This window comes from Ailuropoda melanoleuca, chromosome 5 (genome assembly GCF_002007445.2).
Source record: "Ailuropoda melanoleuca isolate Jingjing chromosome 5, ASM200744v2, whole genome shotgun sequence".
Lineage (NCBI taxonomy): Eukaryota > Metazoa > Chordata > Mammalia > Carnivora > Ursidae > Ailuropoda > Ailuropoda melanoleuca.
In genome coordinates this window covers 102,477,186-102,497,857 of record NC_048222.1, presented here as the reverse complement: position 1 = coordinate 102,497,857, position 20,672 = coordinate 102,477,186, and the positions used below count along the sequence as shown (strand labels likewise).

Genomic DNA, 20,672 nt, shown 5'->3' with positions numbered 1-20,672 from the left:
TATCTCTGTCGAATAAATAAATAAAAAATCTTAAAAAAAAAAAAGTATATGGAAAACCAGACAGTTCTGTCCTCCCTGGAGGTGCTCACCTTTGTTTCTCAAATCCCTGCCAGAGGGTAAAGTTATTTTTTCCCTATTCAGAAGGGACTGCAACAGCCTCTGCCGGCCGTGTTCTGAAACACTGCAGTCTTCTCCAGAAACTGGTTAAACCTTCAGGTTCCTTTAGGAGAAAAGGCCCGGCACAGACCCACAGTGCATGAGACTCGTGTCAGGGTGCACTGTGGCACGTGTCGGGCTTGTGTCCCACTCCAGCAAGGCCTCATCGTTGGCTGCCCCACTGTCTGCCCACTCCTGTCCACACTGTCTATGCTCTGCACTCCAGCACTCAGAACCACCAGGCCGACTGTCCAGTGTGTTTCCCTTGCCCGGACGGTGTTCTCCAGACGGGGTCTGTGCATCCCTTAGCCTTTGCGTCTTCCCTCCTGCTGTTAGCCTCGTTCAAGTGGCCTCTCTTCAGTTTGCATTCGAGGTCACTGTTCTTGAGGCCCCTGCCTCCTCCCACCTCCAACCCCAAGCTTTTCCTGACTTCTTCAGAGATTTCTGTTCCTCTCTTTGAACTTTCTTGATCTTTGAGTTTTGCTTGTTGGCCTACAAGTCTTGTCTGGCTTCCTGGATCATAACCTTGAGGGGAGAATCTTCCTAGAGCTAGCCCCCTGCCCTGGGGCAGCCAGTCCTTACTGAGTGTTTGCCACGAGCTGTGGAGGCTGGATCTGCAGTTCCTGGGCCCTGTTGCTCATTCCAGAGAGGTGGAGCACTGCGTTTGCAGTGATGTGTTTGGTCAGATTCTGAATGACCAGAACAGTTGGTTATAGTTAATTCACGTCCGTATCGAAGTCACTGGACTGAAATGCTTTAATGGGTGTGTCTGATATCGGCAGATAGACTTAATTTTCCTAGGAATACGGAGTCTGGGCATCTGAACGCTCCTGTAAGGGTGTCGGAGCCATGCTCCTTCAGTTTGCCAAAGAGGAAACTCCTATCAGACCTGGGACCAGAACCAAGGTCTTCTCATTTCCACAGAAATTTCTTTTCTCTTGCACTGCCCACTTTTTAGAACTGTTTCTGTTTTATATATAAAGAAAAAAAAGTTAGCTGAAGTTTCTGACAAAAGAGAAGAAGATAAAGAAGAAAAGTCACATAATCTTAGGCAATGATCTTCTTTCCAAATAGTGCATGTAGAATTCCTTGTCCACATGTCCTACTGCTGAGGGAAGAGTCAACTCTCTGCGGAAGGCAGGTGTCTTCAGAAGGGCTAAGAGAATGTATGGGGCAGGGTCCATATAAACAAGAGCCCCCTTACCTCAGATTACTGCCACCTCTATTTCCTCTCCCTGTGCTTCTGTTAGAGAAGCAAAGTGGCTCCTCTTTCATTTCTCTTTTCTCATAAAGGGCTTTTCCTTAGAATTATCTTGCTGGTAGGGGAGGGGTGAACATTAGAAATATGCGCATGAATTTATCATTTGTTTTTACAAGATGCCAGAGTTTATTTTAGGCCAGATGAGGGGATTCCTAACAGCGAAAGAGGCCAGGTGAACTGTGACATAAGAGAAGCTCTCACATTATTAAGGGCGCACATGCAAGAAGGTTAATGCTGACCTTTGAGTAAAGGAGAAAAGGGAGGGAATTTTGTCTTTCACTGCTGTAGCTCATAAGGCTTAAGTTAGTTACTTTGTCATCGATTTAGAAATGAGAACTTTGGTATCTTTAAACACAGTATAATTTCTTAGCTGCCACGAATTTTTGAGGATGGCTGTTGATGCCCACAGTTGGCTAAGTTTCGGCAGCGCTTCCCCCCCATCAGTCTTCAACAAGTACTTGAGGGCATGTGTGCCTGTGTATTGTCCCAGGCAGTACCTACATCTAAAAGGGTTTTTATCTTTGAGAACTAACTTTTTAACTTAGTGCTGTTAAATCTCCTTTCCAAAATGTTAAGTCAGGTGAGCTGAAACTGACGAAAGAGAAAAATGAATCTGTTCTATGACTTTTAGGAAGAACTATTGACATGATTTTACTTCTCCATTATGAGATTAAAATAGAGTTTTCTCTGAAGTTAGAGAAATTCTGGCTATGTCTGGTTTATTGCTTTAAGTTGGACTTCACATATCTGATTTTTGTTGGGTTTGTAAAACTTCCTGATTGTAGGATTTAAAAACCTCTGTTCTGATATGAGATGGCCCAGGTTTATATTTCATTTGTTCTATTCAGAGATAATCACTGCTACCCTTTTGGGACTTTTAAATCCCCAGGTCAGCTCTGACTCGAGCTCAATTGGCTTCTCCATCTGTTCTCATTACTTTTCTTGTTAGGCGACAGTCTTCCTCTTAGTAACATGATCTAATATTTATTGCACTTTTAACTTCGTGCCAGCCACGAAGCAAAGGCATTATTATTTCATTTTAACCTCAGGATAACTATATGGTAGTTACTGTTGTCATCTTCATTTTAAGATAATAAAGCTGGGACTTTGGAGAAGTTAAGTGATTGACCTGCTCAGGACTAGAGAGTGGTGAGCTTGGGCCTGGAATCTAAGTTTGTCTGCACTCTGAAGCCCAAACCCTCACCCTGCCACTAGTCTGCCTTGGTTCCTTGGGTAGGTCCTGTGAACCTGGATAGGCCTGAACTCCATACCAGCTTCATGTTTCTGACCTCAACATATTTGCATTGGAATTCTGGCTCTCTTAGTAGCTATGTGATCTTGAATGAATTGCTTAAATCCTTAAAACCTTATCTTCGAAGTTGGGTGTGAAATCTGATGATAAATCCACTTTCAGTGCACGAGAGAGGAAGAGACTATAATTATTTTACTTATTATGTATACAGTAGCCTGGCTTTTCTAAGATAATTTTTGGCACGTGAAGTTGCCTGTTTTCTTTCTGGAATGCTGAGCCCTGGCTAGCTCAGTCTGATGTTGGCACTTCTTTACATCTGTCACCTCCTGGGGTTCTCCAAAACATTTCTGGAGGCAGCCAGGTGTGTTAGTGGCCTTTCTGTACACAAGTCATGGAGTTAGTCCTGGCCTTTGGGGGTTAGAGGGAAACCAGTAAACAGCATACGTCTTCTCTGCTCACGTTCAGCACAAGTGGAGAGAAGTGGCAGAAGATGGGCAGATGGAGACTGAGCTGTTGCCTTGATTTAGATAGGGCTAGAAAAGTGGAGGGAGGAAGGAAAGATTGCAGCCAGGATTCTCCCCATAAGAGGATTTCGGAGGGGTTTTCTGGTCTCTGTGTTGTTTGTACCTTCAAGGAAAATGGGAGACAGGCTTGCTGAAGGTCACAAAGCTTCTATTGGCCAGCAGCTCTGAAACTCAGATGTCCACTCCTGGACTAGTCTTGGGACCATGTTTGGTGGAGTGCTAAGTGGTGGCAGGAGAAAATGGAAAGATTGTATTTTGGAAAGCTTGCTGGAGTCTTTGAAAATAGCTACATGTTGCATTTCGGGGCTTCTTCAGTTAAATATTTTTGGATTTTGGATAAAAGCCACACATGGCTTTAAAAATGTCGTATGACCCGGGTGCCTGGGTGGCTCAGTCGGTTAAGCATCGGACCCTTGATTTTGGCTCAGGTCATGATCTCAGGGTCATGGGATTGAGCCCCGAATTGGACTCTGCACTCAGCATGGAGTCTGCTTGATTCTCTCTCTCTGTCTCCCCCTGCCCCACCACGTGTGCGTGTTCTCTCTCTCTCAAATAAATATTAAAAAATAAAATAAAATAAAATAAAATAAAATACCATATGGCCATTGATAGTTTTTTGGTGTATATATCACACATACACACACATACATATACACATGCTTTGCATTTTATGTCTTTAAGTATGTTTATGTGTATGTATGTATATGTGTATGTATATTATGTTATAATGTTATACATACATGTTTTTGCTTTTATATTCTTTGTATGCTTGTGGTATGTTAATTTATGTCTTGGTTCTGAAGAAAAATCATCATAATGATTAAAAACTGCAGAAAAATATGACCTGCCATGTGAGGTTTTATGTAATAATTATTCTTAAAAGTACAGATTTGGTGATGATTTCAGGCTTGAGGGGCAACCCTGCCTACATTCCCCATCCTTTCCCTGTTACAAATAGCCTAACTAATTTAGAGGCCAAATCTCTTTCCCTCTCCAGCCCCTCACCTGCACCCACCTTACATGTATGTCTTTTCTTGATTCGGAGTTTACGAAAATAATCATGTTATTCAAATGCATCCAGAAATGAAGCCTATTAAAACTTGAATGTGTCCCCATTTTTGTTGAATGCTTGCAGAATCTGTACATTTGATATGAAGTTATATTAACCATAATCTAAAATTATCTTAAATTTTTGCAGCTGTAGAATTATACTTCTAATAATTCAATTTTTGCATTTAAAACCAATTCAACTCATCTATAAGGGAGTAAAATTATAGCTTGTGAGAGCCATTGACCTAAGTATATACTCTTAACTCAGAATTCACATTTAAAAACTACACAAAATTAATGTCTTGTCTTTTCTTTTTCAGCTTCTCCGACAAACTGTTCAGTGGAAAGGGATTACATTTTCAACCGTCAGTTCTAGATTTTGGAATTCAGTAAGTATCTTTTCTTTATAATTTTTAATAACTTGTTTTATTTAGATTATTTGCTTTCAGGATATCATTTAAATATACTTAAAATATATCAATATATTTAAATGTATTTATATATCTATATATAAACTGTTAAATACATTTTAAGTATATTAGTAATATAAGTAATATTAGTAATATAAGTATATTAGTAATATTAGTAATATATTAGTAATTAAGTATGTAGTATAATTACTACAATATTAGTAATATTGACCCTGGGACTTGTTAAGAGGAATATTTTTGTGAAAAGGAGAGTTTAAGATTGTTTTAGCCATTTCTTCAGTTTTTATTAAATATACCTTATAATCTTTTATAGTGATTGGAATTTAATAAGAGTCAATATTAAGTCCCTGTTTTTCTATAACAAATTAGGTTATTTTATAATGAAAAACACTAAATATTGATGGTTTCTGAATTCTTTTCATTAGATTCGTTTGCTTGTCTTTACTGCTTATTGTGCTTTGTTATGCACTGTGCAAACATTAGTTGCTATGATTAAGACTTTGGCAAGAAGTGAAGTGGGGAAGACAGCATATCAGCTGTAACTACTTACAGTGCATCACGTTCGGAACCACGAGGATGAAGGGAACGTGACTTGAGTGTTGGTTGAGGGACTAATCTGGGAATGCTGCGCCGAAGGGTGAATTTAAGGACTCTTGTTAGCTGTAACACTTAACGTGGTTGAAGTTCAAAGCTTCAGGTGTTCAGCTCCCTGGATGCAGACTATCTGGGCGCGGAAGAGAGACAGTTTCAAGATTCGTTGATACAGTTCCATTCATAGAGTTTCAAGTATGGAAGTGAAAGTGTTTCAGGTGTCAAAGCTCTGCTTGCTCCAGCAGCCTGGAACATCATTTTCACGAAGAGCTTTTTCGAGTTGCAGGAAGAGTTTGGTGAATGAGATAGGCGTGGTGCTGAGAGAGCATCTGGGGTGAGCTAGTTGTGGGCTCCTGGGGTGCCCTCCTTGACTCAGCTGGATTGCCTTCTCTCCCTTTCCGTCCAATCAGCAAAAGATTAGAGCTGCAGTGAAGGAGAAGGAAGTTTAAATGTAAAAATACCTTGTTGAGCTTTTAAAGGAGATTCTGTAAAAGGAAGAAAAGAGAAAATTGGGAGGGGTGCCTGCTGACTTTACAAGATTTTAGGTTTTAATGCAGGACCCACTTTTAAAAATATATATTAAACAACATTGAACTGTATGTTAACTAACAAAATTTAAATAAAAAATATGGAAGAGAAAAAAAGAAAAAATATATCTATTACAGATTGGTAGCTATAAGAAGATGGATAGTAGTAAGTACAGTTAAGTGAGGGTAACAACTCCAGTTCGTAGGATTCTGGCTGTGACATATACATTCTTCAGTAAGATGAAAGTCCTGTGATCGGTGCACAAGGATGGATGGATGTCTTGGCCACAAATGTTAATTAGCTTTATGCATCCGTTTCTGGTCCCGATAACTGGAGGCAGGCTGAAAAGCAAATATTTAAAATGTTTTATTTGCAAAGGTTACTACACTTCAGACTTGACTCACCTTTGGGTGATTCAGTTTTGTTTATGTAGTACTTTATAGTTCTCAGAGTACAATCATGTCTCTTGTCAGTTGAGTCTTCTATCAATCCTGGAAGGATAGTGGAACAGTGGGGGCAGGTATTATCTGTGAGAGAGACAGAGAGTTGCGTGTGTGTCATTTTCAAATATCTCTATACTTGAGCATGGACTACAGATGCTCATGAATTTGTTGCTGAGCAGTAATGTATTTTGCCCAAGGGCATTTCAGTAGAAGTGACAGAATAAGTCTTCTGATTTCTAAGCCAGCATATAACCATGCTATTTTATTTTATAAGTGAGCTCTAGGATGTGATTATGGGAATAAATTATTTTTGCTAAAGTTTTAAAAAGATCTCAATAAGAACAAATGGTAGTGTAAATTAGAACACTCCTTTTTTTTTTTTAAGATTTTATTTATTTATTAGAGAGATTGCACACACGAGAGGGTGAGGGGCAGAGGGAGAAGCCGGCTCCCCACTGAGCAGGAAGCCTGACATGGGACTCGATCCCAGGTCCCCAGGATCATGACCTGAGCTGAAGGCAGATGCTTAACCGACTGAACCACCCAGGCGCCCCAGAATACTTCTAAAATTAGTCAAGTTTTTCCTTACTTTTTAGCAGATGGTCTAATTTATAGGCATTAAATTCAAACTTCAGGCCGAGAGTTCTCCTCCTGATTTCTTCACTGCCCTTGTTCAGGTTTGGCTATTGTTTATTTTGAAGTTGACCTTGGGCAAACCCTATCCCTTTTCATAGCTTTGGTTTCCCTCGGGGGTGCAGAATCAGGACCATGTTATTCACCTGCCCTCTGCCCACTTCTTAGGGTTTATTATAAGGGTTAATATTGCACTGGTGCAGAGATTAAAAGTGCTAATCATTCGAAAGAGATTTTAATCATTCTTTTGTGGTATTAAATTAATAGAGTATCTTCCAGTTGTCACTAGTGAAGGAAATTCTTATCCTCATAACACTTTTAAAAATAGAATTAAAAAATAGAATAAAAATAGCACGGTGGTAACTAGGTCTGTGTTAGGTCTGGTGGATGCAGTCACTGGGTTCTGTAGAATTGCAGTTTGGAGTCTGATTTTCTAAAGTGTTTTTGTTTGGGAAACTTCTGTATATTTTTAAACTAAAACTCTTGTATTCCAGTGATATGAATGGGATATAAAGCTTTGAGGATAAGTAGTAATAACTCTGCTGATTGAGTCGTATTATTTACCTAAAACCTAAAACGATGGAAGTCTTTATTTAACTTGATGGAGGTAAAAGGCAAATGTGAACCCATTAGTCCCAAGGCAGGGCCTTCTGAGGTGACCCTTTATGGTAGTATAACAAAATTTTAGTTGTATTAGGTAAGAACACTATAAAACTAAAAATAAAAAAAGTCTAGGTTTTGATCGCATTAGTGTGTATTTTATTTATAACTGGGTGTAAAGGACTTAATTTTTAAAATACACATTGGCTGTATTAAACCTTCAGTTAAGACTTGTGATTAAAAGGAGGAGGTATGGGCTGGCTCCTGGGTGGCTCAGTTGGTTAATCATCTGACTTTTGCTATAAGCTCAGGTCTTGATCTGAGGGGCATAAGTTCAAACCCCGCATTGGCCTCTGCGCTGGACATGGATCCTCCTTAAAAAAAAAAAAAAAAAAAAAAAGGAGGAGGAGAAGCTGAAAGAGGAATGTGTGGGATTTGATGGCGGTGATACAGTACTTTGGAAATCCCTTTGTACCTAAGATAGCACAGAGAAATCAGAATAAAATCAGAGAAATACAAGTATAAAGTAGATGAATTTTTAATATAGAATATAGTTTTACTTCTTACATATTAAAGAGAGCTATATACTTGGGTCCCTGCTACTGAGGACATTAAAACTGGAGAGATGGCTTCAGTGAAATTTTTGTGGCTCTCTTGTGTCTAAACATGACTCAACTGCTAGGAATCAGAGGTAAATGATTCCAGGGAACATGGCAGGTAGGTGGGCCAGAGGTTACTCTGTTCCTTTGCAGTTCCTTCGCTAGCCTTGTGGGTGGAAAAGAGGAGGAAGGAAAGGTCAACCTGAGCGTCCTCCTCAGCGAGGGTGTTCGCTGGAAAACAGACATTCTCACCTGAGTACATAAATGTTTTGAAATTGTGGCTAAAGCTTTTGGGTGTGTCTTTTTGTGGAGGGAGGAGCCAAAGCTTTCATTAGAATTTTCTAAACGACCATGGTTTAAACAGATAAGAACAAGCTCTAGAAAATGCTGCTGAGTTTGCGTTCTTCTCAGAAGAATGGTCTTTAGCAACAATTAAGTTTTCCTTTCATGAGACTTGATAAAGTCTCTTTGTGAGTTGAAATCCATTCCCCCAAAAGCCTCTTTAAACTCATTAATGAGAGAAGAAACTCTGAGAAGACTGGGTTTTTCTGTGAGTCCATTTCTTATCATTTGAATTAGAGCCCGATCAGGCGAGGTCCTCATTCCTACTCTGTATTTGCACGATTTTAATGGCCTCTGCAGGTCCTCATTCCTACTCTGTATTTGCACGATTTTAATGGCCTCTGCAGGTTGAATTCTTCTAATGCCCAAGTCAGTGAGGTGTTACCATTGGTTGGCATAAGTGTCTTGTAAAAGAAAGGATTCTTTTAAAAGTTTTTGACTTGTGAATTAAATGTTTTATTAATAGCAGAATTTAATCATTGTTGCTTTTAGCTTTAATGAACATCAGCAGCTTTCTGGGTTTAAAGTATATATACATATATGGGTGGGTGGGTGGATGGATGGCCATATCAATGACCACACAATCCATTGGTTTTTTTCTCCTTGTTCCCGTCCTAGGTTCCTGGGTCACCCTACCGCAAAGATTCTCTATGCTTATAACCCTAGTAGGGATAGTGAGGTCGTGGTGAATTCAGTGTTTACAGCTGCTAGACATTTTCATGTGCCTCCTGTTCATTGCAGGGTAAGTGTTGATGTACTCTTGGAAACTATGCTGTGGCAGGCTGCCAGGTTTTCTTGCTTTCTTTGGCCTGAAGTTTTTACTTTCTGCTCCCTGTCTCCCCTTTTTCTGCTACCCAGACTCTTTCCTTCTGCATGTTTGCTTTAGCATTTATTTTTTCAGTTGTCCATAATTTTGGTGGCTCTTGCTGTCTCCATGGGAAAAAAAAGTTTAGAGTCTCAACAGGGCATAATGTATATCTAATAGGACTTTTTCATGGTTAAGGAAACTTAGTATTATGTATCTTGAAATGACTACAAACGCTGAACCATTTAGTAATTAATACAAGTTTTAGAGTCGTGATTGCTTTGCCTGGCAAACCTGCTAGAATAGGACTCCTTTCTAAATGTGGGAATAGGAGGTAGTGAACGGCTCCTTATAAAGCTAATTTGCACCGTAACAGGGAGCTCGGAACCCTGGTCTTCTGGTAGTTTAGGTTTCAGCGGTCTTTAACTTTCAGTGACGATCCTGGTTACTAATGGGTTTTATTTTTTTGTTTATTTGGCTTACTTATGTCTACCGGATGCACTTTTTTCCTCTTAAATATGGGACCAAGGAGATGGTTCACGAGGGAGCCCATTTTTTGTTGATGATAGTCTGTCCACGTAAACGCAGCTCCTGACTTTCATTAGGTATCGGCAGGTTTGCACATCGGTGGCTCCTTTTACCTAAGTAGAGTTAGAACAGTGTTTGATAAAGGCTGTTGAACACATGGGTGCAGAAGAGGAGGGAAAAGGAAGAATGTGAGGGATTCCCAGTCCGAAGTGAAAGGACTTGCAGCTGCCTTGCCATAAGCCTGGGGTGTGTTCTTTGATACGTTCTCTTCACCTGTTGGATTTTGATCCATTTGGTGATTCTCAGGGATTTGTGATGCTTCTGAATCAAGGGTACAGAATATGCAGACATCTGTTAATGGAAATTGTCAGAAAGGAAGTCTTTGAAAGACATTTTTTTACAGAGGTCCATTCCAAATGGCTAATTTGGTACCTTCCTTTCAGGTAATTCCAGCAATGGGGAAAACATCCTTCAGAATTATTTTCTTACCTACTGAAGAGGGAAGCATTGAAAGTTCTTTATTTATTAATACCTCCTCGTATGGAGTCCTTCCCTATCATGTAAGTAACTTTTCCTTCTGGTCCCTTGATTTGGTTCCTGATTTAACAGTGGGATTTGGATATTTTATAAAAGACTTTTGGAAATGTTGCTGCCTGGTTTATGTCATTACAATTTAAGATTGTTAGTGATGTAAACTCACCAGCTTTCCCCCTTCTTTTGCCTTCATGCCATACACAGTTGGCTGTCTTGGGCTCAGAGCACAGAGCTGTAAGTCTCACTGTGGATCTTTGAATGACATTGGAACAAAACAAAGACGTCTACCATATTATAGTTCTATTATAAAATAGAGTGGGCTTTCAGATCTCTGCCCTGACCTCATGAACAGTCCAGAGGGAGGAGCTATAGAGGCAGTCCCTGATGCTTCTGCCCCCTTCCCTCCTGGGCTCGGGAATATTTCTGATCAGGACACATGGGTTTCGTGCTTGGGGGCCGGTTCTCAGGGAGCTCACTCTTCATATCAAGACACCAGGGATGGAGTGTGAAGAATCTTTTTGTTATTGTTCACAAAGTAGTTAGGAATCTTTATCTTCAGTGGTATCTGTGACATCTTTGATAGGATGTGGCATTGAGCCAAGATCTATCATTTTTGTGGTTATTTCTTACTGGTTTCCATTAAACACTTGGTCCCATATTGGAAAAGTTGCTTATTTCTGAGAAGATTTGCTACAGTGAGGAACATTCAGCTTAAATACAGCAACTTTTTTTGCTTTCTTTTATAGACAAAAATATATATAATAATTAGATTAATAGGGTCTTAAAGGTCAAGGTGATGAATACAGATTTCCTCTGGAAAGGTATTTTTTTTTTTTTTTAAAGATTTTATTTATTTACTTGACAGAGATAGAGACAGCCAGCGAGAGAGGGAACACAAGCAGGGGGAGTGGGAGAGGAAGAAGCAGGCTCATAGCAGAGGAGCCTGATGTGGGGCTCGATCCCATAACGCTGGGATCACGCCCTGAGCCGAAGGCAGACGCTTAACCGCTGTGCCACCCAGGCGCCCCAGGAAAGGTATTTTAACATTATGGCAAATAGGTTTCAGAACAAACAAGGGAGTAATTAACTCTTTTTTTTCCTTTGGAAGGTTTCTGGAATTGGCACTCGAAGAGTCTCTACAGAAGGCTCTGCCAAGCAGCTACCAAATGCCTACTTTCTGCTTCCACAGGTCCAGAGCATTCAGCTTTCACAAACACAGGTAATTCTAATAGATTTGTTTTGAATTCTGGCAAGCACCAAACTTTGTGGTCCTTTAAATTGATGTATCTTTTGCAGCCCTTTTTATACAGGATTGTTAGAGATGTTAAATTCACCAGGTTTCAGAATCAGGATTTTACACTTTTCTGCTTTTTTGAACAAATCCTGATGTATATAGAAATAGTGTATGTATGTGAAGTGTCAGTGGAATCCACGTACTTCTTGTGAAAGGCTACAGCGTCTGCGGTGTTGCTTTCTCATGGTTAGCTTAATCTTGTTTCTGATCATTTGAAATGTTTCCAGTTTTTCATTATTATTACCGTTAGGCCACGTACATGTTTTATAAGTTTCTTTATTTCCTTTTTGGATTACCTGTTTCCTTGGGATGTGTTTTGTCAAGAGAGATTCTGTAGTTAAAGAGTATGAACCATTTTATAGAGCTTGTTAATTCTTGCCGGGCTGCTTTTCAGGAAACCAGAACCTCTGTGGTCACCGGTAATGATATTTTTTCAGGAATGTCTTACTGTCTTCCCCTCTCCCTGCTTCCAGTCTTTCTGGTGTGGGTTAGTGGAAAGAAACATTTTCAATGTTTTAGGATGTGTATCCAGTCGACCCTTGCACAGGGTGCCCACCCCTACGCAGTTCAAAATCTGTGTATAACTTTTGACTTCCCCGAAACTTAACTGCTAATAGCCTGCTGTTATCCAGAAGCCTTGCAGATAACATAAATAGTTGATTAACACGTATTCTGTGTTGTAGGTATTATATACTGTATTCTTACAATGAAGTCAGCTAGAAAAAAAGTTATTAAAATCATAAGGAAGAGAAAATCCATTTACAGTACCGTACTCTATTGATAAATAATTTGCATATAAATGGACCTATACAGTTCAACCTGTGCTGTTCAGGGGTCAAGTGTAATGACACCTTAATGTTCTTTCAGTATGCGTTTCAGTAATAGCATATTGTGTTTGATCAGTTTTCCCCTTTGACTTATTTCCGGGTGATTATGAAGAGCTTTGGAAATTGAGAGAACTATTGAGCCAATGTATGATGAACTTTGCCACCTTACCGACACTTTTCTTTCTGATTAGTGAATAAAGCACATTGCTTAGAACTATGTCTGGGTCACAGCTGTACCTGGGGCTTTCCTTCACTCAGTAGTCTCATTGAGCCTCTTCTGCCGCCATGCCCTGGTTTAGCATTTCCAGAGCTTACATTGCAGTGGGAAGACCAGCAAAACTAATTTACCTGTACTGTAATGTCTGGGAGGTTTGTCATCATTTTAGATAGTTCTTGGGAATTTTTAGAGTTATTTTTATTTTTATAGAATTGAATAGCCCCTCTTCCCTGGATTTTAAGGAAGATTTCTTAAGGTTTCCAAATTTGGATTTGGTTTAAATCCTGAAACCAGTGAGGATGTATTGAAAGGTTTTAAGCGTAAGAATGGCATGACCTGACTTGCCTTTTTGTAAGGGGTTGAAAGGGCTGGAGTAAGTGTAATTTGCATACACTGATAGCGTGGCTTTTTCCTGCTGAACATTTTTATCCTTATCTCAGGGCCGTCCTTCAGCAAAGGGGGCAGCTGAGGATGGCCAGGTTTTTCTGGTTACTGAGACTAGAAGCTTTGAATGCCAGATGCCATATTTGTGGTGATAAAAGTACTGAAACAGAGACAGATGTTCAGTTATCTTAGTTAATAGGGGTTAATCAAAGGAAGGATACGGGGAATTAAGAGAGAGAGGCAATGACCATGCAGGCCTCTCTATGAGGTCTGCTGAAGACCTTGATATGAAGAGAGCCTACACGTTATGTGCTGTACCTGGAAGATTTTGTCTGCTGACCATGACGCCTGCCGGCCTTTCCTGCATCCGGGCTGTCATCATCTCTCTCCCAGGCCACTCTGGTAGCCCTGTAGCAGACCCACCAGCATCTACTCTGGCCCTTTCAAAAGTCTCTGTCCCCCAAATGCAATTTGGACCACACTGGTAATAGGATAATATGCTCAACATTTCAGAGTTTGTAGATAAAACTCAAATTTGGGTGATCTTTTGTTAGAAACCATTATTTTGAAGATCTGAATATCAAAAAATATCTCTTAAAAGGCAATCATTTTAATCTTCCATTTTTACCATGATTCAGAAAAAAGGAAGCGATTTTTCAAGGCTCACTATATCTAAAAACAAAAAACCCTGCAACATTAAACTAAAGAAATCGTTATGGCATTCCTCAGAAAAAATTCTGACTATAGTATTTCTGCACTGAAACTGCATACATGTATGTGTTTGTGTTGTTTTTAAGTGGGTATAAAATTGCCAGCTAACCTTCCTTGGAAAGAAATGTCTTCATTTTGATATTCTCTCTGTCTTAAGTTTCCTTCTTTCTGTTTTTTGGTCCGGAACCCATCATCTGGGTGAGTGGTTGAGTTCAGCTTCCTTCAAAAGGGAATAGAGGGTTTGGAGGGTACTCATAAAATCACCTCTGGTTCAGTGTAGAGCTGGAAGGTAGATCTGCTGAGTGCTGGAGAGTAAGAAGGTTTAGGCAGAAATTAAGATGTCATCAACTTTGCTTTCACTCAGCTCCTTAGCTCCACATGAAGAGAAGTAAGTTTACTGTGTTTCGGAATAAAATTTGAAGTTGAGAGAAGAAATACATCTGCTTTCTGTGAGTGCATTGAATCGTAAGAAAACTGAGACGAAAGTGATAATAACCATTTAAAAGAATTCTCATTCAAATAGTCATAGGGCCCAATAATTTTTAGATTTTTTTGTGTAAGTAAAATGTACAGCCACTTACACGTAAGTTCAGGTTTATGTGACGTCTGGGCCTGAATAGAGTTGGATTTCAGTCTAACTGAGTATTAAAAAAGTTACCTGGCTTAAACATAGGTAAGAGGAGACAAAGACATGCACCCAAGGATTCACCCACGGATTCCAGAATCTAAAGTGTCTAAAAGGTGAAGGCTCCAAAATGTGCAGATGCCACTTGATTTTTCCAAGCTTTAGAGATGCTGATCAGAGAAGGAAAAACAGCGGGAGTATTTTGTGAAGCTATGAGCGTGGATCTGCAAATGTGGGCCAGGTGCTGTGTGGAGGAGACAAAATGAAATGGCATTTTTAACATGGCCGTAAACTACTGCTTCAAAACGTGGAAGAACTTGGAGCTGTCAGAATGATCACGGAAGGCACCACCATGCCATCGTGAGACATTAAGTCAGCAACAATCAGAGACAGATGTGTACCTTTGTACAGCATTGTGACGTGTATGTCCCGAAACACTGGATGCAGTTGGCTCCACTGTAACGCAGACGTAAAGAAGCAGAACACGGTTTTGGTCACCAGGGTGGCTAGAGAGCTTGGGAAGCTGAGTACGAATCATGAAAGCTGTTTATGCCTGTCGCTCACTCAGAACCTCAACTCCGCAGGGCAGAGATCTTTGTTCATGAACTCATCGTAGGTGCTCAATTAATGGGCATTGGCATGACTGCATGAAAGTCAGTCTTATACATCCAGGGATGAACAGGGAAATTCTTACCAAATAAGATTATAAAGTACAAAAATGTACATAGTTTCAAGGAGGCTTTAGAGTGGTTGCTAGAAAAAGGTATATAAATAGGTCATTAAAGGAGGATTAGGGCTATGCAGGGAGCATTCTGGAACCTTCAGGTTAAGTCACACGAGTATAAACTATTTTTCCTTCCATGCTGTGCATTACGTCTCCAGGACTTGTTTCTTTTATAGCTGGGAGTTTGTACCTTCCGACCACTTTCAGCCATTCTGCTCCCCCTACATTTCCCACCTCTGGCAATCACAAATCGGTTCTCTCTGAGTTCAGTTGTGTGTGTTTTTCAGCTGTGTGTGTGTGTGTTTTTTTTTCCCCTAGAGTCCACATATAAGTGAGATCATATTATATTTGTTTATTTCTGTCTTATTTCACTTAGTATAATGCTTTCAGGGCCCATCCATTTTGTTGCAAATGGCAGGATTCCCTTCTTTTTTATGACTGCATAATATTCCATTGTATATATGTACCATATTTTCTTATCCATTCATCCATTGATGGACACTTAGGTTGTTTCCCTGTCTTGGCCATTATTAAAAAAATGCTGTAGGCGCCTGAGTGGCTCAGTCTGTTAAGCGTCCAACTCTTGATCTCCACCCAGGTCTTGACCTCAGGGTCATGAGTTCAAGCCCTGTGTTGGGCTCCACACTGGGCATAGAGCCAACTTAAAATAAAATGCTACAGTGAACATGAAAGTACAAATATTTTTCCAAGTTAGTGTTTTCCTTTCCTTTGGATAAATACCCAGAAGTGGAATTGCTGGATTGTAGGGTAGTTCTATTTTTAATATTTTGGGGAATGATTGTATTGTTTCCAGAGGGGCTGCACCAGTTTACATTCCCACCAACAGTGCACTAGCGTTCCCTTTTCTCCACATTCTTATAAACTTTTCATATGTATATGAAGAAGTGAATGTTAATGGAAGACAGGGGAGCTCTTTGCATTGGGGATCAGCTAGCTGTATTGAGTTTTTCAGATACAGGGGTTGTCACTGCTCTTTCTTCACACTTCCTTAACATTGCTTCCTGAGGTAGCAGCTAGAACTTCTCTGGAATCAGAGCACCTTAGCTCATGTATCCTTGCAACTTACTGCACATTACCTCATGTGAATATACTGTGGCAGCAGCTGGTGTTATTCTCCCAAAACTATTAAAAGATTCAGATAGCAGGGGCAGCTGGGTGGCTCATTGGGTTAAGTGTCCGACCCTTGATTTCAGCTCAGGTCTCATGGTGCTGAGTTCAAGCCCCACATTAGGCTCCACGCTGGGCATGGAGCCTACAAATAAAGAAGTAGGTAAGTAAGTAAGTAAATAAATAAATGTAATTCAGATAGCTATGACAAAAGTCAGGTTTAAATAATGCTCAGAAATTATGGATTTATTGTAGGGATACAAGCAGGATGAAAAATTAATTATTGTATGAGATCAAAAAGCCAATTTTATACCTCTGTCTATGTTTTTCCAAGCCTGGGGTATTTCCACTGAGCCACACTGCCTTTTGTTGGAAGCGTTAAATGAGCATCTGTAAAGCATCAAGTACGGAGCTTAACCTCCAGAGTGTAACTTTATTAAAGCACTCTGAAAAGGGCATTATTTGATATTTTATCCTCCTTTTCTAAAAGAGCATATATTTAGGACAAGTGGTCAAACAGATTAGTCCATTTTATTTGATTTTCTCTCTAGTAGGGGAAAAACAGTGTTCACATGTGTAATGTCATATAGATCATAACTGCTTCTGCCCTTTTTTTTTTTTTGAAGATTTATTTATTTTAGGGCGAGACAGTGCAGTGGGGAGAGGCAGAGGGAGGGAGAGAGAGAGAGAATCCACAAGCAGACTCCATGCGGAGTGCAGAGCCAAATGTGGGGCTCGATCTCACGACTCTGAGATCATGACCTGAGCTGAAACCAAGAATTGGACACTTAACCAACTGTGCCACCTGGGCACCCCTGCTTCTGCCCTTTTAATATGAATATCCTAGGTTTAAGATACAGCTTGTTTCTTGGAATAACAAAGAATGTGTCTATCTCATGGAATAAACTAGGGTGTCAGTGGACAATTGTGATCTCATTTTTTTGCAGTATGGGCTCACTTTGGTCCTTTTGTTTATGTCTTTTACCCGTTGGTATCTGACTTCTGCATTTTTCCTGCTCAGTTGAATCAGTGAAATGGCTCACTCTTTTGGAAACAGAAGTGCGTGTGTGTGATTCATCTTCTATCTAGATTTTTGCTGGCCCTGTGTGGTGTTGTGGCCGCTGAGTTCGGTGGGGAGGAGGGTATGGGTTTCTGTCTGTCTGCTGCACATTTGATTACATCAGGCCCCTGCTCTTAGGAAGAAAGTAGGGGAACATGCGGACTTGACATTGCTTTTTACTTTTTAAACCTTTTCATCTGGCCCTTCTTTTTCATTTGTTTTGCCTTTTATGAAGTGAGGGTTCCTAGCAGGTGAGAAGTCACTGTTAGAGTGGGTCCGAGTGAGAGTTTAAGGTTCCTCCACTTTTGTTGTAGTCTTGTCATTTTTTGGCTCTTGGCTTATTCTGGTTATTCTCTGCTGCAGTCCATGTGTCACACTGCTGCTCTGACGTCCTCCAGAACACCGCCGCTCACTGCTTCCTCAGTCTCCATACTAGCTGGGTCCCAGAGCTTGGTGTAGGAGGCCCTTGGCACCTGCTCCAGCTTCCTCTCTGGCCTCAGATGTCCCACCCCTCTCTTCTCCACTCTGGCCTCCAAAACCACTCGCTGTCAGAACAGGCCATCCCTTCTTACATACTGCCTTACTTTCATAAGCTTTCACCCCCCTCTAACTCTCACGATCCTTCTCATTCCATCCTTTGAGACCCAGTTCAGATATCATCTCCGCAGCTTTCCCAGGGTCCCAGGTGATTTCATGTTCCAGGCCGCCTGGCACTTGGTTCAGGTCCCTGCTCGAACATTTGGGGTCCTGTGTCGTCTCCCTCCTGTGCTTTGCCGTGAAGCTGTCTCAGACAGGGCCTGTTTCCTTTTCGTTTTTATAATCTCAACATCACTTTAGTGTTTAGTATACTGAGGGCCCCTGGACTTTTTAATAGATAGGTGAGTCAGTGGGCATCTGAGTTGACATCCCCAAATAGCTTATCTACCTATTGTTCTATGTAAGATTTGTATGAGTTCACCTTTTCACGTCAGCTACGTTGACCTTCACTAGATTTACTACCAGGGCAGGTGGTAATATTCTTATTTTAGAAATTGTAGAAGAGACTCGGAGTTTAAGTTACTTGGTGGAGGCTGAGAGCAGAGCTGGGAGCGGTAGTGCAGCTCAGTCTGCTGTCGGATTTTCTCCATATATAGAAAGTGTTGTGATAACTTTCATATCTGTTGATTTAGAAATTCATGGTCCACAAAAAACAAATAGCAAATAAAATGTGTTGGGGTTTTTTTGGCCACATTTTTATAATGGCACTAAAACAATAGAAACAGCTTAAAGGCTCAGCAGTAGAAAAGGGACTTGATGAATTTGATTACATCAATATGGTAGACTGTTAAGTAGTTCTTCCAAGTTATAATTATGATGCTTAATCTGACAAGTGAATAGTAGAATATAAGCTAGACTACACTTGATGATTGTAACTGTAAAATGTATGGTGGGATGGAATATACAAAATATAGTTGTATTAGGCTTGTGAAAAGTGAAAGTTTTTATTTTTGAAGTTTTTTACAGTGCTTTTTTGGTTCTAAACCATTGAGACTTGAGGAGTGTTTCAGTGGTTTATTTGGGCATAATTCAAACAATATTTGAAACTGGCATTGTCTCAGAGTCTGGCATAGAGTCTCACTGTCGCAATAGGCTTGTCTCAGAGACTTACAAGAATTTAAGTTACTGTTATTAGTATCATTGTAAAATAATGTTTATTGTTAAAAAATAAAATGATAAGTCAAAGCGGACAACCCAGAGAAGTGTTGAAGTGAGAGGAAAGCCCATGACACACAGTCTCACCAAGTAAAGATGTGTCTGTGTGTCCTAACATGGTATCATTTTACCAAATTATCAAAAAAGTGAGATCGTGGTTATAAACAATTACAATGTAATCATAAGATAACGTGGGAAACCAGAGGAGTGAAAAACTAGACATAAGTCCCAAGACTAGGGTCACACTTGGCAGCAAGAACCAGGACGAACACTTTGTCATCTGCTCTCAGTGTATTTTCTATGTGTGCATGCATATGATGAGGGTTCCCCTCCCCCACCACAGTCTAGTGTGGCTGGATGGTGTGAAGGAGAGATTCTCTCTGGGTGTGCTGTGTGATATCTAATGCACTTCAGACTAGGAGTTCCTAACCTTTTCAGATTGGCACAGCCCTTGCTTTTGGAGTGGTGATGTCAGGCCCTTGTGCCTGCCTGCCCGGGACAGGTGTCGGGCAAGGGCTGCCCGGAGCCCTGTGCCTGCCAGGCTGGGGGAAGGTGTCCCGGGTTGCTTTCCTGCTTCTTGCCTCCTGAGGTGCTGATCCCTGTCAATTAAGTGTGGTGATCTGAAAGGGAAGCTGTAAAATCCATATAGGGAGGGGACCAAGGAAAGTTTCTTCAATCGCAGTTCAATAGAAGAGAAAGGGGGCACATTTCTTACTAACGAATAAGCTGCAAGAGTCTGATCTAGGATTTGGAGATGGAAGATAGAGAACGGGGAAAGTTCTTTAACCTCTCTAGCTGTCCTATTTTCTTGATGGGCTTCCGTAATTAATTAAATGAAAGAAACAGATTTTCTGAATGAGATAGCTGAGAATTCCTACAAATCCGTGTGTAATCAATAATGTATTTAATACCGTTTCTGTGCATGATGAAAGTTTTTTTTTTTTTTTTTTACACATAAAAATGATAGTGTCAGACTCTGGAAAGTATTACTGTGTGTTAGGTAAATATATGTGCCATTACCTAATTTTTGTCGGCGTACCTGCCTCTCTGAATATGGCTTTTATTTTTTAATTTGTTTTTATTTTTTGAAAAAAGAATCTTCACAAGTGATGTGTGCATTTTTTAAGTTAATACTGGACATTAAGAGAAGGACAAAGGCTACTAGTATATCAATAATGAATGCAGTGCTATCATATAGGAAGCAGAGGGAGGAACATTTGCATGAATGAATATGGCTTTTAAAAGAAAGGAATTGAAAAAAAGCAAAGAAATTGCTTAATTTTCTCTTTTTCATCTCATTCCAATGAGGATGATTCAAGGGGATGGGACCGTGGGAAGTGGAGAAAAGGGGGCTGGTGAGTGGAAGGAAGGAAGAAAAGAACATGGGAAGGACTGGAGAGACAAATGGCCTAGATGTGTGGGGGTGGGTGTCTCTTTCTTCTGTTCAACAGAGCAGGGAGTCCATCCCGTTCTCCCCCTGCCCCCCCCCCCGTCTTTCTTCCCCCTGTTGCTTCTCTAAAATCTCTGTTCTCTTGGCAGGAGAGAACAGTGTTCTTGGAGAGCAGTTTCCTGGTCCATCCTTTAACTCAGTGCTTACCTTGTTTCTTTTCTGCCTCCCAGGAGAATTGATTAGCTCTTTATGGAAAAGCCCAAGAGGTCCCTAGCATAGTAAATACAGTATGCAAAAGCTTTTGTTTTTAAATGTGTATTTTCCTTTTGCCAAGACTGTAAGC

At 40.4% G+C, this 20,672-nt stretch overlaps 1 protein-coding gene across 1 annotated transcript in view; it reads left to right on the top strand.

Moving 5' to 3' along the window:
* The window catches only part of TMEM131L (transmembrane 131 like), a gene marked incomplete at its 5' end in the record, with an annotated part of 156,097 nt that overhangs the window by 74,279 nt on the left and 61,146 nt on the right, over positions 1-20,672 (top strand). Inside the window, 4 exons of the mRNA XM_034661733.1 lie at positions 4,564-4,632; positions 9,029-9,152; positions 10,187-10,303; positions 11,386-11,496. Coding sequence (XP_034517624.1) covers positions 4,564-4,632; positions 9,029-9,152; positions 10,187-10,303; positions 11,386-11,496 — 421 coding nt within the window. The remainder of the gene's footprint in view (positions 1-4,563; positions 4,633-9,028; positions 9,153-10,186; positions 10,304-11,385; positions 11,497-20,672) is intronic.